This window comes from Gymnoscopelus braueri (genome assembly GCF_963280865.1).
Source record: "Gymnoscopelus braueri genome assembly, chromosome: 1".
Lineage (NCBI taxonomy): Eukaryota > Metazoa > Chordata > Actinopteri > Myctophiformes > Myctophidae > Gymnoscopelus > Gymnoscopelus braueri.
In genome coordinates this window covers 35,305,074-35,324,912 of record NC_137603.1, presented here as the reverse complement: position 1 = coordinate 35,324,912, position 19,839 = coordinate 35,305,074, and the positions used below count along the sequence as shown (strand labels likewise).

Below are 19,839 nucleotides of genomic sequence, written 5' to 3'. Positions count from 1 at the left end.
AATAAATAATTAGTTATCAAATTAATTGTTCCTAATGAGGACTTACCATGAAGAAAATATGCCTTGAAAGCATGCACACTCTATTAGTGCCCACATACCACTTATGCATTAGTTGTATTAAAACAATCCAGGCTTACAAGAGTGTGACAGGCTCAATGATGGTGGACAGACGAGAGTAGGTTTGATTGATTGATTGATTGATTGATTGATTGAATACTTTATTAGACAAAATGGAAACAGCACAGAGGTACAGTATAGCTAAAAGGATAACACAAATAGGTCCTGGGGAGTGGGGACTTGTTTACATTGTGGTCCTACCTGTAGATGAATAAACAAGCTCTTTATTGTCCCGTGCAATAGAGAATCATACAGTGCTGCTTGCTATGCTGTGTGGTGTGGCATTAACTGTTGAAGTCAAAACTGCAACGGAAACAAACTGGTACAGGAGAGAGCAGATCTTGCCGGACAGTGGCTCTCGGACAGTCTGCATCGATGCACAACAGATGTATATAGTCACACAATAGTTTGACTCAGGCCAAGTGTGAATCAGCCATCACCCATCCTAAAGACATAGTTGCTTTCTTAAGCAGTCAAATATTCAATGTTAATGTATTCATTTTGTTCACTCAGAGAGTGTACACTGTACAGATATCTTTACAGGGTCCATTTGGTTCCATTTGTACACTCTCTTTTGATTGATTGATTGAATATTTTATTAGGCAAAAAATGTAAAACAGCACAGTTACATTTAAAATACTTTGTCTAACAGGTCCGTTCATAAAAGTCCTTGCGGACTTGTTTCCAATGAGGGCCTTGGTATTCAATTCATATACATATATAGTGTCACCACAGTTCAAATATCATTACAAAAAAAACAGCAAAAAAAAAAAATCACTATGTACAACAAAAAAATAAAAAGAGGGGGAAAAAGATATGTACAAGAACAGGGGGGGGGGTCTGCTGTCTAACGGGAAAATGGTACTACCTCCTCCTTTGGCCACCTGAAAGGTGATTTTTTTAAGGTGATTTTAAATGAGCCCAGCGAACTGCATTTTTTGAGGGCTGGAGTTAGACTATTCCAATCCTGGGTGGCAGTGCTGTAGAAGGAGAATTTGCCCATGTTTGTTTTATGGGTGGGTGGTACCAAATTGTTGTTAACGCTCCCTCTGGTATTGTGACTGTGGGTGTCGCTAACCTTTTGGAGGTATTTACTCAGATATGCGGGAATAGGGGGCATATCGGGCAAATTTGCATTTACAATTTTGAAGGCCAGTCCCATTTTTAGTTGTTTAACCCTGTCTTCCACCCTGAGCCAGCCTAGGCTGAGTTAAATTAACACTGAAGATCTTACTGTGTACACATTGTAAGGAAAGTATATTGATAACATTAAACTGGTTCTGCTGAGGTCCCCTTGAACAAAGCAATTCACCACCAATTGCTCCATTGGAGCTGAATTGTGGCCTGTAGTAGATGACTGTGGCTGTACTGGGCAGCTCTCAGGTGTATCAATGTGAGCGGGTTGGTGCTGAGAAGACATTGCATGTTCAGCAAAACCCTCCACTTGGAAACATTTCTCAGCCCCCGGCCCTAACCTTCACCACTGATATTAACCTAATCCTACATCAAACATTAACCTTTTAAACTAAAACCCAAAATTATCCTTGTTCAATCTAAGCGGCGAATAATAAAATGTCCTCATTTCCCTAACACACTCCTCTCTAATATGGTAATATACGTGTGCATACTCATGTTCTGCACTTTGGTATTGTACACACACACACACTCACACACACAAACACAGGAGTCCGTGCGCACGCACACACGCACGCACGCACGCACGCACGCACGCACGCACGCACGCACGCACGCACGCACGCACGCACGCACGCACGCACGCACGCACGCACGCACGCACACACGCACACACGCACACACGCACACACACACACACACACACACACACACACACACACACAGTCACCCCAAGATCATTGTGTATGGAAACGGCGTCTGAAGCAATTAGTACAGTAATGTAGAATTCACAAAAACATGAATTTATAATCACTAGCACATTTAAAGTGCTGGGATCCGTGGGCTCTAATGGAGAGGAGATGGAAGCACTCCCACACACACACACACACACACGCACACGCGCACACGCACACGCACACACACACACACACACACACACACGGACGGACACACACACGGACACACACATACACGCACACATACACCCACACACACTAATAGGAGCATTAGCTGGCATAACAGGCTGATATTAAGAGCACCATTAAATGCATTCTAGCAGAGTAAATACAGGCGCGGCTGTGCTTCCTGTGCAATGAGAGTCAAAGCATCAAACTCTACTGATCCAAGTCGAGCAGATGGAGAAAGCATGGTGAGAAGTGAATGCTGACTGCGTGCCCCTTGGCTCTGTCTACTTGTTTGTAAAGTGATTGCTTTAACCCATTTTGGGCGGGAACCCCTTTTTGTAACTATACCTTTCAGCCCTTTTGGGGCTCCTGTTGCTGTGTACAGTATATAGCAACATACATTGTTTGTAATTTTTGTCAAATAAATATTTGAAGTTTTTCAGAAAACTTAGGTCAGGCTTTAGAAGCCATTTTTAGAATCGGCCACAAATGGGTTAAACACCACCGACTCAAACATCCACAAACACGAGGACACACTTTCAAGGCTCCACAACACTCTTCTGCCAGATTATGTGGAGGCTTTCATTTCTTAATCCTCTCTCTCTCTCTCTGTTTAGAGAAATTGAAAACCACCAACAGCCATATTGTCACCTCAGTTTACCTGCAAATGAGCTGAAATGGACTGTGTCCTCACTCCAAGTTTGAAGTCTTTATCAATAGAAGTGATGTGATCGTGTGCCAAATGATGTACTGCAATGTCCTGTGCTATTTGGCAAATGCACGAGGAAACAGTGGGTATAGTGGTGAGTTTGAAAGAGGAGGTTTTGTGTGAGTGATCAATGTTAGCTGTAGTTGTGTGCGTGAGTGTGTGTGTGTGTGTGTGTGTGTGTGTGTGTGTGTGTGTGTGTGTGTGTGTGCGTGCGTGCGTGTGTGCGTGCGTGCGTGCGTGCGTGTGTGCGTTCACATGTGCATGTACGGTACAGTGTGCGTGCGTGTATAATAGAGGGGTAACACAGTCAGGTGACAGGGCCTGTAATTACAACCACTGAGACCAGACAACCTGTCTTCTCTCTGCCCAGGAAAAGACAGGATAGAGAGAGAAACAAGAAAGAGAGAAGAGAATAATCTATAACAGCTGTACTCTTCTGGCATTCGATATCAGGATCCCCGCAGAGAGAGCCCACAGCCTGTGTGTGTGTGTGTGTGTGTGTGTGTGTGTGTGTGTGTGTGTGTGTGTGTGTGTGTTTGTTTTATAGGATAACCCAGCCAGTCTCTTGAAAGGTAATAAAGTTGCAGGTGAAAATATATACTGTTGTTGTTATAAATCAATAAATGTTGGAATAAATGTTGGTCATTTTCATATCATGGTTAAACATAGAGGTAAATAATGAATGATCAAGACTAATTTCAGTTCTTAGATTCATCTTTTGATGATAAATGTGCACAGTAAAATCCTCAGTGTTGATATAACTTTCAGAGTGTATAACATTATCAAATGGTCAATTATTTTAATAGTAAAGTATACAGTATTGTATGTTGTATTTAATCTGCTCACTGTATGCAGAATGTTGCACAATAGTACTGTAGAGCAAACTATTGTTTAGCTAATTTCCATAGCTCACTGCTAGTAAGGTATAACTATTTGGAATACAAGAGAGCTGCAAATATAGCTTAATATGGGTTGATTATTAGGTTCCGGAGGTGTGTGTTTACAGCGATTATGCAGGGTTGGAGTTGCCTGGGGCCCAATGGGATGTCTTTTCAGGGAGCACAAAATCCCTGGTGGCGCCCCTGGGGCTAGGTAGACTTAAATAATGTTAATCCATGAAACTAGAGTCCTTGTAACCTGGATACCGCAGGTTGGAATTCCAAAGTTCAATCTAGGTGTAAAAGGTGAAGGAGTCATACCCTAGGACCCCTTCAACAGGGAACATCAAATCTCCATTCAGGCCTTGAATGCTGATACAAATTTAAATGTCATTTCATTTCTAAGTTTACTGCATGTACATGGCCTATCGACTTTGCACCACATCCCTAGATCGCTAACCTTTCAAGAGGAATGCTTTAAAACCACATAAAACCCTACTTCGATGACCCTTGGCCCGACCTTTTTTCACTAGTCTCTCTCTACACACCATCTCTTTGCCGAAAATAGACCACCTAAAAGCTCACAACGCATCACAACATGTGTTGTGAGTTTGTAGATCCGGCCGTGCAATAGGTACAGTGGTTCATTGGATGGTTATACTGTGAACCCTATTATTAGCTTGTCTATAAAATATGTATAAAAATACTTAATAATGGGGGCACCAATGGCAAAGTGGTTAAGGCGTGTACCACATAGGCTTTAATGCCTGACAGCGTGTCCCGGGTTCGATTCCCCCAATCCCGCGGTGGATTTGCCGCATGTCTCTCCCCGACTCGCTCCTGTTTCCTGTCTCTCGCTCTCCACTGTGCTATCGAAATAAAAGCGGAAAGCCCCAAAAACAAAAGCGTGTTCGAGATTTATCAGGTGTGTGTTTGAGAGGATTTCCCTGTGCACACCTGGTGTCAAATAGTTCTATCTTCTGTCATGTATTTGAGTAAGCACGTTGGGATGGTAAGGCAAAAAAGAAAATGTCAGGGTGGTTGTGTTGGGACTTTGATCTGCAGTATGACAACAGCCATATTAGAAGAGTGTGTGCATGCATGTCATGTGCACAATTACATCCTATTGTGATAAGAGCGAAGGCAGTGCACTGCTGTCACGATAGAAACCATGTTTGTTGAACTCGTCGTCTCCCTTTGTCTCTGCTGTCTGTCAGACTACTTGAACCAGCCTTGCTCTTTTCTACTTTGACAGTAATGAAAGGGACAATTATTCTCTTTATTCTGCACACTGCTTTCGTTCTCGCCCGACACATAATTTCTTTAGCGCTCCCAGCATGTTGTTTTGTCCTCTTGTCAGGGCTGTGTCTCTGGAGGGAGAAAAACAAGTTCTGGAAAAAAAAACTAAAGGATCAAAAGAAAAAAGAGAAAAATCGTAATGTCAAGAATAAAGGGGCAAGGGGAAGAGAGAGAGAGATCAACAAAATAACTGCAATTTATCTACATATTAACACTACAATAAACAATATCTATCCGGTGCGGTAACTGAAGTAAGACATAAAGTGCGGTAAGTACCTGAGGTAAGAGATAAGGTGTGTGAGCATAGCATCAGATGTATACTGTACATGATATGCTATGGATGTTAGTTAAGGTGCAAGAATAATACAAATCTGCGTGTTGTACATGAGATTAAGGTGCAGAGTGTCAGCACGTGTCGACCGCATAGTAGACCACATTAGGTAGCTGTCACTGGTATAATCCACAGGTAGGTCTATGAAGAAGAGCAAAAAGTCCAAGTCCAGCCTGACGACAGGCGGTGATCATGCCTTGTTCAGCAGTCTCACAGTAGCCGGGTGGAAGCTGTTCATGAACCTGGTGGTGTTGCCCTTGATACTGCGGCAGACCTCCTTGCCTGGCCGCAGTCATTGTAGGGGTATGAACAGTTTGTTGCTGGGGTGGTGCCTGTCCTTGATGATGCCCTGGGCTTTGATTACACACCGCTTCTTGTACAATTCCTGGAGCGAGGGGAGCTCGCTTCCCATTATGCGCTCTGCCGACCGCACCGCCCGCTGTAGGTTTTTATTTTCTCGGGCAGTACAGTTCCGTACCAGGCCGTAACACAGCCTGATAGAACGCTTTCAACAGAGCTGTTGTAGTACAGCCTGAGGATGCAGGGTCCCACTCACAACTTCTTCAGGCAACGAAACCAGTACAGTCGCGGCTGAGCCTTTCTCCTCACGTGCGTGATGTGTGTGTCCCATTTGAGTTCCACCTCGAAGTATACTCAGAGGAACTTGAACTCGCTGACCCTTTCCACTGCATTTCCATCGATGAGTGCATGCTCTCTTTGTCCACGATCAGCTCCTTGGTCTTGTTGATGTTGAGGGCGAGGTTGTTCACCCGGCATCAGAGTGCCAGTGAGTTGATCTCATCTCTCATTGATGACAATCCAGCCTATCACTGTCGTATCGTCCGCGTACTTGATGATGGTGTTGGAGTCATGTGTGGTTGTGCAGTCATGCGTGTACAGGGAGTAGAGGAGAGGGCTCAGCACGCATCCCTGGGGTGCTCCAGTGTTGAGGGTCAGGGGGTCAGATGTGATCTGATGTCGGTTTGACAGGAAGTCTAGTATCCAGTCACACATGCTTGGAGTGGAGGGCCCTTAACGGTATGGCCAGTGTATGGAACTCCAGCCTCCCCCGACAAATCAAACTCAGCTTCTTCTATGCAACGGTAGAGTCTGTTCTCCTATATGGCAGTGAATGCTGGACCCTGAAACCAACCCTTCAGAAGTATCTAGACGAGTGCTATACCAGAATGTTGCGTGCAGTACTTAAACATCAGCAAGAGTGCACATGTTACTAACAAGAATCTGTATGAGGAATATCAAGGGCGAGCGATGAAATAGCAGCCAGGAGAATGAGACTAGCAGGACACTGCCAAAGACCTCAAGAGCTGCCAGCCAGCAAATTGGTGGCGGTACAGTGGGAACCAACACACAGGCACTAACATATGTGTATGTACTCAAGAAAAATGCAGGAGTGCAAAGCACCAACAAGATGGCCAGATGTATGGAGAACCGGGATGACTGGAAGCGACGATGGAGTGCTCGTCTCTGAGGACAACCTAATGAGAGAACAGGTCTCTCTACATTTATGTTACAGGGTCACAACACTTTATACTTCATTGACAATTTTTTATGTAGCATAATATTCATTTTGAGGAACAAGATTCTATTTTCTGGAGAGACTTCTGGTGAGGCAAACAAACTAAAATGTAAATGCCCACACACACACACACACACACACACACACACACACACACACACACACACGCGTGAGATTAAAGTGATCCAGTGGTATCCTTTGAATGATTATAGGGGTATCAATGTAATGTTCTGTCGTCCTGCTGTCAGCCATTACTGGTTTAATGAGAAAGACACAGAGATTACCACCACTAAGCAAATTAACATAATGAACTAGCCTCCAGGCTACACACACGCACACACACACACACACACACACACACACACACACACACACACACACACACACACACACACACACACACACACACACACACACACACACACACACACACACACACACACACACACACACACACAGGCCTGTAGAGAAAGAATAAGGAAACAGGCACACAAAACAAACACACATTCTAACACACACATACTCGTACACACACATTTTTACGTCATGTGCATGTGTCATACTTGCTTATCCTACACTTTCCTCAATAATCTCCTCTACTGCACCAGTGTGATTGAGGCTAAACACACTCATGTATGAACGCATGCATACATTGCTCGCACAGGCAGCACAACCTACACAGGGTTAAGCATTCATTACAGCTCTGGGGTTTGTGTGCACGCACGCACGCACGCACGCACGCACGCACGCACGCACACACACACACACACACACGCACACACACAGCAATGAATGTTGTCTCAGAGGGAGATCCAAACCATACTCTATAGTTGTATAGTTTCTGTCGGGCAAAAACCTTGTAACTACATATTTCATCTTTTTGTGTTTTCTATTTACGAATGAATGAATAAATACATTTTATACTAGACGTCATATGGAAGATCTACAAGGTCACAACGTGCTTGTACGCAAACTTCTTTTTGCCGGTAATGACATGACCAAAATAGCGAAAGTGCGTGGTTAAAGGTAGGGTAAGTGATTAAAATAAGTGTTAAATAGTTCTATATTCTGATAGTACTCGTTGCTTTAGAGTGTTTGTTCAGTAACAGGAGTCTTCCCAGCTCTTTATTAAATAGAAAATGCATTTTCAGGTCGGGATATCAATTTTATCCAATCAGGATAGAGACCTCAAACAGGATTCATTATTAAACTGAGTGAAAATAATGACACAAAGAAATGAGCAGACAAAATTGGAACGGGAACACTATAAAAATGTAGCTGATAAATGGGTACTCTCAGAAATGTATTTTCTGTTTTTCAAAGAGATGGCGATGATTACAACCACAATTCTAACAAAAAACATTTGGTTTTAACCAAAAAAAATATCACTTACCCTACCTTTAAATCTGTCTGTCAATGAAACTAGAGCCAACTAGAGCTTGTGACAAAATAATAACTACACTGTATCCATTGGAATACAGGTTATTTTGCACATTTCCTGAAAAATAACGGTTGTGGACATACAGTACAAGCTTTCTACCCGACAGTGATGATAGAGCTGTTCTGTGATTTGGAAAACAAGCAGAGCTTCAATCTCATTACTATGTCCCTCGCCACACACACACACACACACGCACACACGCACGCACACACACACGCACACGCACACGCACACAAGCACACATGCAAAGCCTGCACAGCGAGCCAGCCAACCACAAACTTGCTCATTATCATGTGCATGTGTGTGCCTCAGTCTTTTCAACCACTTCTTTCTACTGCGCTCTAACCTTGTCTCTTAAGCCTCATTATTGCTCCATCACACGAAGATGTCACGCACCAGCAATAGCAGACCTACAATCTTACGTGTCACATCCGCAATGCATTATGAGCTTGTAGATCTGCTATTTTCGGCATGCGACACAGTCGTGCGACTAAGTATTTAATCTCAGATGAACAAAACACATGCATGACCACCACACAACACGCACACACACACAAAAAAAAGACAATGAAACTGGTGTCGTTATGTACAGTTGACATTTATAGAGCTAATACAAAAACACTGTGGTACAGATCAATTATAAAAACTAAACCATAACAACAACAACATAAATAGTTTATAATCCTGATCGGTAGAAATGTCTTGGTCCCCTTCCAGCGCAACAGTTGAGGCGTAGGGCATGACAGTGGAGTGTGGGGGACAGGTGAATGCTTTATTGCTTTCTCAACCAACAGATTGATTAGAAAAGATAAAGTGTTCCAAATACGGACATTTACGCTCATCTGTAATCATCTGTAATCGATATATAATATCTGAAAATCCCTACAGCTGTTTCTCAGCCCAACATAATGAGACGCCTTCGTCACTGGTGGTCTTGAAATCTCAGAGTCGTTAAACTTGCGCTTATGCGAGGCATAAACATCTCACTCCTATGACAGTCCATGTGCTAGCCAACGTTCACACATCTCTCATAGCCAGACACTGGAAAAAGGGGTGCAAGGGCTGGGCAATACAGTATATCAATATTATATATTTAGAATGTGATATGAGACTAAGGGTGCGTTCGGAAATTGCGTACCGGAGCGCATTTGCCTATTAGTTTGTATTGGCCAGTGCGCTCAGTGCTATATTTCCGAACTCACCCTCAATATCGGCTGGGATTTTGGCTATCGTCATGATATGGCAGAAGCTGCTATTTTCAATATTTTTGATTATTTTTGACAAAGAAACAAAACAACTTTTTTTAAATATTATCGTCACAATACAATATTATTGTCCCAATATCGATACCAAGGTATTTGGTCAAATATATTGTCATAGCCTATGTGATTTTGTCCATATGGCCCAGCCCTAGTCTACGGCGCTCCTCCGCCTGCCCTGTCAGGTTGAGAGAAGGCCCTCTTCGCAGAATGAATTGTAAAAGACAGAAACACGAAAACCGTTGTTGATTTAATCAGTCTCATGCAGCTGAATTCAACTTGAAGCACGAGTTCAGATAACCGTCGTACAATCCTTCCAAGCCATTATCTAAATCACAGCCTACACAGCAGCACCCAGATAGTTCATTGGCATGCAGCGCATCCACAAATTAGTTCCAATTCAGTGGTTTCTGGATGTGCAAGACATGTTGGTGGTGTCGGTGCTTAGTGAACAGGCCCTGGGGCCACAACAATAACACATGATGAGAGTCATCTGAAATGAGATATCCATCCATTTGAGGGGGTGGGGGGGTGGGGAGGGTAAAAAAGAAGAGCCGCTCCCTCTTCCAAAATGATGGAGAGCACCAAATGAAGACAAATGATGGGGGTGGAGGGGGATGAATAACAGGGAGGTGAGGTTGAGAGAAGAGGGGGAAATGACTGGCTCACGGTAATACTGTCGATGGCAGACATAGGACAGACCAGAGTGGCTTTGAGACGGTCCAGATGGGGACACTGCCATGTTTACGATAACTTGAGGTAAGGCTGGGCGATATGGACAAAATAAAATATCCTGAAATGTTTTACCAAATACCTCAATATCGATATTGTGAAGATACATATTTTTCAAAAATGTTCAGAAATAGTGATAATAGCCGATGTGCAAGCCCACATGTTGCAAGCTTGTAGATCTGCTATTTTAGCTAGTTTCCACCATTTTTGACCATTTGTGAAAGTATGAAATAAGGCACAAGAGATTAAAAACAGGGGAAAAACACGTATGCCATGTCACAACATTACAATATCCCAAATCCCAGACGATATCTAGTCTCATATCATGGTATCCATTGATATATTGCCCAGCCCTAACTTGAGGTATGAGCCTGTGAATACTGCATGAATAGTGGGTCGGGGGAATGGAGAGGGGGCTGGTCGTTGGTATGGAGACTGCCATCCATCTACTACACATCCAATGGTTCTCTGTTAACTTGTCCATCTGTCTCTTGAATACATCCATCAGATGCCCTCTGTGTCTCTTTTTTGTATTTTTTTTAAATCTATCCATCAGGTCTCTCTGGCCCTGTGCTCTGTATGTTACTTTATATGTATATATTATGTAAGTGTGTGTGTTTCTTTAACAGTGTGAACTGTAGCAGTATATTGTAGGTATAAATGTAATGTGTAGTGTCAGTGTATGCAATTACAGTGTGTGTGTGTGTGTGTGTGTGTGTGTGTGTGTGTGTGTGTGTGTGTGTGCGCGCGTGCGTGTGCTAATCATGGGATCTGTAACTGCAGTTCTTCCTCCTCCTCATCCATATCGCTGGGCGGTCCATCTGCGTTGTCTGGGCTGAACCGAGCCGAGCGCATCTTCCCAAACAGCCCCGGGCTCTGCTGCTGTCGACGCAGTCTGGAGGAATACAGAATGAGAAGGGACACCATGAGAGAGAGGACCAGAGGAAGAGAGACATACAGTACAGAGGGAGAGGGGTAGGGTTGGCGCTTTGGTAATGCGTCAAAATGAATAAATTACGAGAAATTAAGACGGCGAAAAGCCACGGTGCAGGTTGTTTTTCTTTACAAAAGACGCATTAAGTAAGATTACCCTTGTTTGTTTACTCCGCTTTCGGTGCGTGTTGTGCGTGTGTTTGCATGCACTCGCAACAACCCAAAGACTAATGGCATATTTGTGCTTGTGCAAGAGAGTGATTATGTATAGTAGGACGAAACAAATAAAACAGAGCGAGAAAGAGAGAGAGAGAGAGGGATACAGAGAGCTACATAGTACCATTGCATTCTTGTTTGGCTTAGTCTAGGATTAGCTACCCCATCCAAACCAGCTTACTTTAACTGAAAGATGCACTCCACACAAAATCATGTATTTTGAGTGGTTAATTTGTTTTTGAAGCTTACCTATAAAAATCCTTGTGGTATTTGGCACTCTACATCTCTTTAAAGCATTAATATGGATTTTTACCTCCAAAATCTGGTGCTCAGACCAGCACACCCTCAACTGGTATGACGTAGTGCATGCAACGCAAGTAGGGGGGTAATCACGAACAGGCGCCAATCAAATCCTCTTCAAAGCCATGCATAAACACCTGACATGAATGCACATGTTTGGACAACAGACCCACGTGACAGCCAGACTAGGAAGTAAACAGACATACGGTAGCTCTATGCGTGTTTGTTTGTGTGTTTGTGTGTTTGTGTGTGTGTGTGTGTGTGTGTGTGTGTGTTTGTGTGTGTGTGTGTGTGTGTGTGTGTGTGTGTGTGTGTGTGTGTGTGTGTGTGTGTGTGTGTGTGTGTGTGTGTGTTTGTGTGTGTGTGTGTGTGTGTGTGTGTGTGTGTGTGTGTGTGCACGCACGTGACATTTTTATTGCGGCTGCAGATTGATCACCAGCGCACGCCACTTTTCTTAACGGCTGCTTGACCGAGCCCTGAGGGCTTTCTGGCCGAGCACTGGTGTGTATGTGTGTGTGTGTGTGTGTGTGTGTGTGTGTGTGTGTGTGTGTGTGTGTGTGCGAGCATGCGTGTGTATATTGCTGTGAAGTTTTTTCCTTTAGGAGAAGAGCAGTACCACTGGACTGACAACCTGAGTGACGTTTATTAATCCTCCTTCTCATAATGTTTCTATAGCCTACAGATTCTATTAACGTTTGCACACAAGCACAACTTTTAGTCTATTATACATTGTGTTACATTATGGCAAAACTAGGTTACTATATTTACATTGCAGTTCATTTATAACTTTGAAAACCAATTATATTAAACATTCAATATAAAAAAAGCCATAATAGGGCATAATTTGTGTACAGGTGTGAGGGAGAGTGTGTGTGGGGGATTTCTGCATGTTAATTACAGGGGCGTGTCATATTGGCATATTAATGAGGGGTTGATTCATATTGACATAAATAATAGATCCTGGAATTCTAAATGAGGGCAAAGACAGAGCCAAGTTTGAGTTGCTATAAAACTATAGAAAAATACTTGACATGAATATGTGTTGATAAAAAAAATTAAATAATGGTTTAAATACTTTTCTGAAGATTTACCACGGTTTGAACGTGTGAAGTACCAAGCTAAAGGTTCACCCCTAGCTAAAGGTTAGCAAGCCCAAGTTTACACAAGATTTTCCCACCTTTATTCTCCAGAAATCAGGTAAATCCAATAAACAGTTGATAGTGTGAAATGTGGTTACAGTTCGGAATGACAAATTTGAATGCTCACTATCTGTGAATTCTGCATTTTTCCTCACACTCTGGTGATTACATTCATCTTCATACAAAAAAAGGTTACATTGTAATATGGAGCTATTGAAGGCAATATTCAATGAGCCCACAAATGTAGAACACAGCAAGTATTGTCCTTGCATTTGACATTTCAATTAAGCCAATGAGAGTATGTCCAGTATGTATTTTTTTTCCTTCCGCAATGCAAGGTAATTAAAAAGAAGGTACGGTCATCTACGTCATTTTCGCTATCCAGCAATTCCAGCCGGCAGATTTGTCGCACTGGGACACTGGGAGGCAAACTGCAGCCGAGAGTTCGGTGGAATACATTGGAGTAAATGAGAGCCAGGTGGACCAGCTTATGAACAAACGTAAAATACTGGGCCCAGGAAATAAAAGAAGGCATATCCCACATTGTTTTCGGCTGTGTTGCTTTTAGATGTGTACACTCACTGTGTAACTTTATTGAGGTATCTAAATCAGGAATAGTGTTTGTTCACAAGCTGGTCCAACCGGCTGTCATTGACTCCAATGTATTTCGCCGAACTTCCGGATCCAGTTTTGCCTCCCATGTGCGTCAATGGCGCCTGACAGGCCCGTGGACTGACCCTACCTTCTATCAAAGCCTTGCTGCAATGGTAATGCCTCATAGCTATGATGGTGATTTCATTGAACGCCGCCACCTGTGAAAACCGAAGACAGACAGTGACAGTGGATGAGAGAAGCGGGAGGCAGTTTATCAGAAAATAGTATCTGATAACCTTTTAACCAAGAAATAGGCCATGCAGTTGCTCAATATTGATTCATTTCACTTTTGTTTTGTTTGTTAAAAAATGTGGCTGGACAAATACGTTTCATATAAACATTTCTAGATGCGGATGTTGTCGATTCAATGCAACATTGTCTCATTGACTTCCATTGTCATGTACAATGTGCAATTTTGAAATAGATTACAACCTATTGGTATGCAACTCAGCTTGGCACAGGCAAGCCTGCTTCTGCTACCGATACCTGCCTTGTTAAAAATACAATTTTAATAAAATAGACTCAAAATGTTATCAGAAACGATTTTCATTTAACTACATACTGTATGTGAAATAGAGATTGATAGACGGTCCTTGGTTATCTTCTTCCGGTTTTGACTTTGTGCAAAGCTCCACCCCTTATTTTGGTCTGGGTAGTGACAGTGAGATCAGCCAAAGAAATTAGCAGAGGCTATCTCGGGTGGGGATTATTATCTCCCTCCTTTTTGACACAGGAATGAAAGACCTTGTTCCTTGGCTTTCAACTTTGTAGAGAAAGCCAGGGAATGAGGTTATAGAAAATAGTAAATATTTCACCTGCCAACTAGCCTTTCCCTGCTCTGCTGCTATTCTGCCTCGCTGACATTTATACAATTAATATCTTGTATTTCAGAGCGAGCAGCAATGTGTGTCTTATGTGAATTATCCCATTGTGGGTTCCCAATCGGCACTAAATCCAAGCAGAATGAAAAATATATCAACTGTTGCAAGATAAATCATACCTTTATGTTTCATTTGCCCGGGGACAAGCTCTAAAAAGTAAAACCACCACCACCAATATGTAGAAAACAACAACTATCCATTTGATTTGTTGAACCACCACACTTCTGCCTATTTGCTTCCAGATACATGCATTTCTGATTGTTTTGCTGAAGCAGACACGTGTACTTTCTTGTTTAACACGTAAAGCAAGCAAACTACGTATAGCTTTAGTTACATACGTAATAGAACTAGAATGATACAAGATGAGGAGAGGAGAGACAGTAGGCAGCAGAGGGAGGGATAAGAGGAGAGAAAACCAGTGCTTCTCAACCAGTGGTCCGGGGACCACCAGTGGTCCTTGAGGGGGTTCCAGGTGGTCCCCATGCAGCTAAATGATCGAAAGTTGGTAACCAAATGGAACCAAATGGACCCTTACGGGTCCATTTGGTTTCATTTTACGCTCTCAAGTAAGAGAGTTAAATTATCTGCATTACTTAATTTACAAGAAGTCGACACAATTAGAGAATGTAGAATAATTGTTATTTTGGTTAACGTTTGCCTGTTATCTCTCCTATGGTACCAACAGCATGGATGGAATTGTGGACAAAACATTATTCAACGAAAACAAAATATTTGTTAAGTTTTGTGTCTGAGAGGCTAAATCTCATCAAACGGTGGTCCGTGGCTCAAATGCTGAATAAATAATTGACCTTGATATGAAAAAAGTTGAAAACCACTGGAGAAAACAAAGTGAGGAGAAGCTGTTTAGAGCAGGGGGAAGGGAACAAATAAGGATTGGGGAGAAAGGACAATGGCGTTGTTTAGGTATTCAGGACTGCTCTCCTGTCCTGTCTGGCTACAGTATAATGACTTGGTCCATGCATGCCTCAGAGAAAAGCTTCAATGATTTATCAGAGGAATTTTGCCTAAATTGATCTTTGCTTTGGGACCATTTACAATCTTGACTCGAAGAAAATGTGTTTGCTGGCCTTTATGCTCCAATATGACTAAGGCAAAAAAAAGACACCCCTTCGTCCTTCATTCCCTCACCTTCCTGTTCTCCCCTATCTCCCCACCTTCCCCTCGTGTTCCTCTCTTCCCTCCATTTATTTATCCAACTTTCTCCAGCCTTATCAGCCACCTCTCATTACTTCAGTCATGTCCTCCTGTCTGCTTCCCTCTCTCTAATCCTCTTTGTCACCGTGCCTCCTCTGTTGATTCCTCCCTCTTTCTTCCTGCCACCCAGTTCTCTGGCATTTCCCTCTATTCCTCCTGGACTGCACATCCCTCTAGTCAAGTGGTTTTCAACCTTTTTCACATCAGGGTCCATTATTCATTCGGCTTTTGACCCATGGACCACCATTTGTTGAGATTTAGCCTCTGAGACCCAAAACGTAGAATATTTTGTTGTCGTTGAATACGATTTTGTCCACAATTCCATGCTGTATTGATGTTGGTACCATAGGAGAGATAACAGGCAAAACGTTGATCAAAATATCAATATTTTAATTTAGTAATGCAGATGTTTAACAATAATTTAACTCTTGAGAGCGTAAAATGAAACCAAATGGACCCGTAAGGGCATTTTCAGTTTATTTTAATGATCAATCAATCGATTATGATCTGACTCGGATCAACGGAACCAACATAGCATACTTTTAGTTCTTATTTAAGGTTTATTTATTTTCAAGGTTTTAAATCTTAGCGTTTTGCCAATCATTTGGGGGCCCACTTGCAAGAGCCTCGTGACCCAACAGTGGGCCCTGGTCCGCAGGTTGAGAACCACTGCTCTAGTCCTCCCTCAGTCAGTGGGCCAGGCCAGGGTGAGCAGAACAGTGGTGAAGATGATATAGGTGTAATGGTGTTTGGACCAACAACATGCACTTGGACACTAAAAGCTTTTCTATTGAGCCTAAAACACTCAGCAAGGCCACAGATGTGAATAGCTATCAATTTAAAAAGAGACAAAGAGGGAGGAAGAAACAGAGACAACAATATGAGAGAGAGAGGAGGGGGGAATCCTGACATACATTTGTCAAACTATGCTGTGGTTGCTGCCGCTCTCTCTCTCTCTGTCTTTCTCTTTCTCTCTCTCTCTCTCTCTCTCTCTCTCTTTCTGCTGTTGACAAACCATCAGCGGCGGAGCGAGGAGGGGAATCAATAGCCTTCACAAACGGCTATAAAAGCAACAGTACGGCCATGGTGCATGGGATCATATTGCCTGCTGTGATGCCTCAACCGCAGTGAGCAACGCAAACGCAACCACTTATTGAAAGGCTCCCCACTCAGGAACAAATGGACAACATAATCCAACAGGCTGCACACTAGTGCAGCAAATACTACAGTGTAAAGACTACAGTGAATAATAGTTATCTCAAAGGTCAATCCAAAAGTTATATTTCTAGCTGGACTATCCATTTTATAGATAGAAGTCCTCTTGAAAGCTACACACCTTGCACAAATAAACTATAGCAACATGGCACTCAATTTACACACACATATTTGCACTCAACAGATCACAATGGAAATAAGCTCTCAAGCTTCATGGTGCTTTATCCTTTTGACAGATATGTACAGATATATTGTCTGGTATATACAGTGCATGTTTGTCATTAATACTAGTACCAGATATCACACTGGTACCGGATTAACATAGACAAACCAAATGTTTTTGGTGAAGGGATGTCAAATCTTTAGTGGAAAATGGATTTCACCCTTATCATTTCTGGTTACTGAACCAAAACGTTAATGTTCCGAGCCTAAGCCTATACTGTTTTGTATGAGTAATGAATACGAGAGCAGGGTGGTGGATGCTACAGAGTGGAACAGATCAATATCTCCAGACACTGGAGGAGTTCTTTGCTTTTGCAACTGACCTCAGACAGAGAGGGTTCACAGCCTTCACTCATATGGGATACTGTATACTGTATATATACACCACATACTGTAGACGCAGTTGAAATCACACGCCTGTCAAATTGCAAGAGCTCCTGCTTTAGAATACTGGCCACATGTTTACTGCCATGTGTGAGAACATATGTTAGTGCGTGTGTGTGTGTGTGTGTATGTGTGTGTGTGTGTGTGTGTGTGTGTGTGTGTGTGTGTGTGTGTGTGTGTGTGTGTGTGTGTGTGTGCGCGCGTGTGCGTGTGCGCGTGCGTGTGCGTGTGCGTGTGTCTCAATGAAGGCGTGCATGTGTGTATCTGCGTCAACCTGTGGATGTGTTGTTTGCTGTACTGTATCCAAGGAAAGCTGCTTTGATCACGATGATGTTTCACACCATGGAAACTTGCTATTGGATACAGCACAGCTCCAGGGGAGAGATTACACAGTAAAATCCTGGCTATTTTTAACTTTTTAGTGGTTAAGTAGTTCCTTGCACAAGGGCATGTCGAGGTCAAGTCACTAAGGGATTAAAGTGTTTTTCAGCTGGACCTGGGGACATTATTAGACAATCAACTTTCCACACAGAATACTGCATACTCAAATATAGGGCTCAAAATATACAAAACTGGACAAAGATATTTCTGGACATATATGTGAATATGGGGTCCATTTGTACACTCTCAGAATTAAATGAGCACTGAGGACTTTGCAGTGTGTGGTTCAGATGGCCTACAGCGGGTATGCAGTATGTGTGTCTCAGTGGCACATGGTGGTAAACGTGTCCAGAGTGATAGGATCTATGGAGAACAGGCAGGCAACATAAAGGATGAGCGTTTAACTAGCTCCAATAAAAACACCATTTGGTAGAACAAAAATACACAAACAAAAGCACAGCAATGGAAACACACACACACACACACACACACACACACACACACATGCGTGCGCACACACGCACAGGAAGGCCTTTCCAGGATCAGTTTATAGATTTGGACATACACTTTATGGTCAAAGACCGGCATGGCTAGTAAAACAGACTCCTTTGTCAATTCACACACACACAGTAAATGTAATGTACCTGCTAACACACACACACACACACACACACACACACACACACACACACACACACACACACACACACACACACACACACACACACACACACACACACACACACACACACACACACACACACACACACACACACACACACACACACACACACACACAAATTAGTCCCCCCAGGATACCAGGAAAAAAAAATCTGAATTCTGCTGCTTGAACGTTAATATACTGCAGTGTTCTGCGGACATTAAAAAAACTACCTAAAATTACCAGTGATTAAGAGGATAAAAGGATTATAATTATATGACATGCAAATAACAAATAACAATGTGACAAAACATTAAAAACTCCTATATCCCACTATAATTAATGGCCACCCATTATGATTTTATCTGCATGTTATTCCTTTTTAATAATAACTTGTTATTCTCTTTCCATTGCTCTTGAATTATGCTATGCATTGTGTGTGCTATCAGTTGATTAAATTGTATAATGAAGATGTATACGTTCTCACAGGCCAAGGGCATAAGGATGAGGGTAAATTATGGTCCTCATCCAGGTGAACACAGCGTTTGGGCTCATCTAATCGCTAGAATAATCTTTTCGCAGGGATTATTGCGAGGGGTGAAATTGCAGATTGCTTCATTTTGAACCACCGCTTCTCGGTTTTTCTATTTGAACCATTTCTATTGCTTGCTGGACATAAAGGCTCTCACAATTTGGGGGTTTTGGAGTAATTTGTTTACAATTATATATGTTGGTGTTAATCTCTCCTAAAAATGACAGCCGGGACATGATTAATTGATTAGCCTATGGGGATATAATTATTTAGATCTATTAAACCTATACGTTGTTATACCTTTCAATCCGGGACAGCATCTGTGTCACATTAGTTGTTGCTATACAGTAGATGTAGCAACATAAGTTTGTTTAAATTTTTTGAATACATTATTTGAAGTTTAGGTTGGATTTATAAGGCATTTTTAGAATCGACCTCAGGTCTAAATGGGTTAATATATAATTGCCAACATCCAAGTAGATTGTATGCCTATATAAAAACCTATCACCTGTCACCTGTTGCAAGTCCTGTAACAGCCCCCATCCATCACTTTTTTCCTGCTCTTCAGATCGGATCTACGCTGATCTCATACATGCCCTCTGTGGAATCCAGTAGAGGGAAATCCGTTGTCACGAATGAGAACTCCCTGTAGTACGAATTCTGCACGATTCTGCAATTTGTGTACTGCTCTGTGGCTTGCAATCCGAGATCACAGAATCCTGGGGGGACTAACATAGCAAATACATGAGAGTGTAACACACCAA

At 42.5% G+C, this 19,839-nt stretch overlaps 1 protein-coding gene across 2 annotated transcripts in view; it reads right to left on the bottom strand.

Moving 5' to 3' along the window:
* Positions 1-8,930: 8,930 nt before the first annotated feature.
* The window catches only part of ccdc102a (coiled-coil domain containing 102A), a 78,902-nt gene continuing 67,993 nt past the window's right edge, over positions 8,931-19,839 (bottom strand). For both annotated transcript variants that reach the window (XM_080426430.1, XM_080426431.1), the window contains one exon: positions 8,931-11,237. In XM_080426430.1, coding sequence (XP_080282556.1) covers positions 11,105-11,237 — 133 coding nt within the window. In that variant the 3' untranslated portion in view covers positions 8,931-11,104. The remainder of the gene's footprint in view (positions 11,238-19,839) is intronic.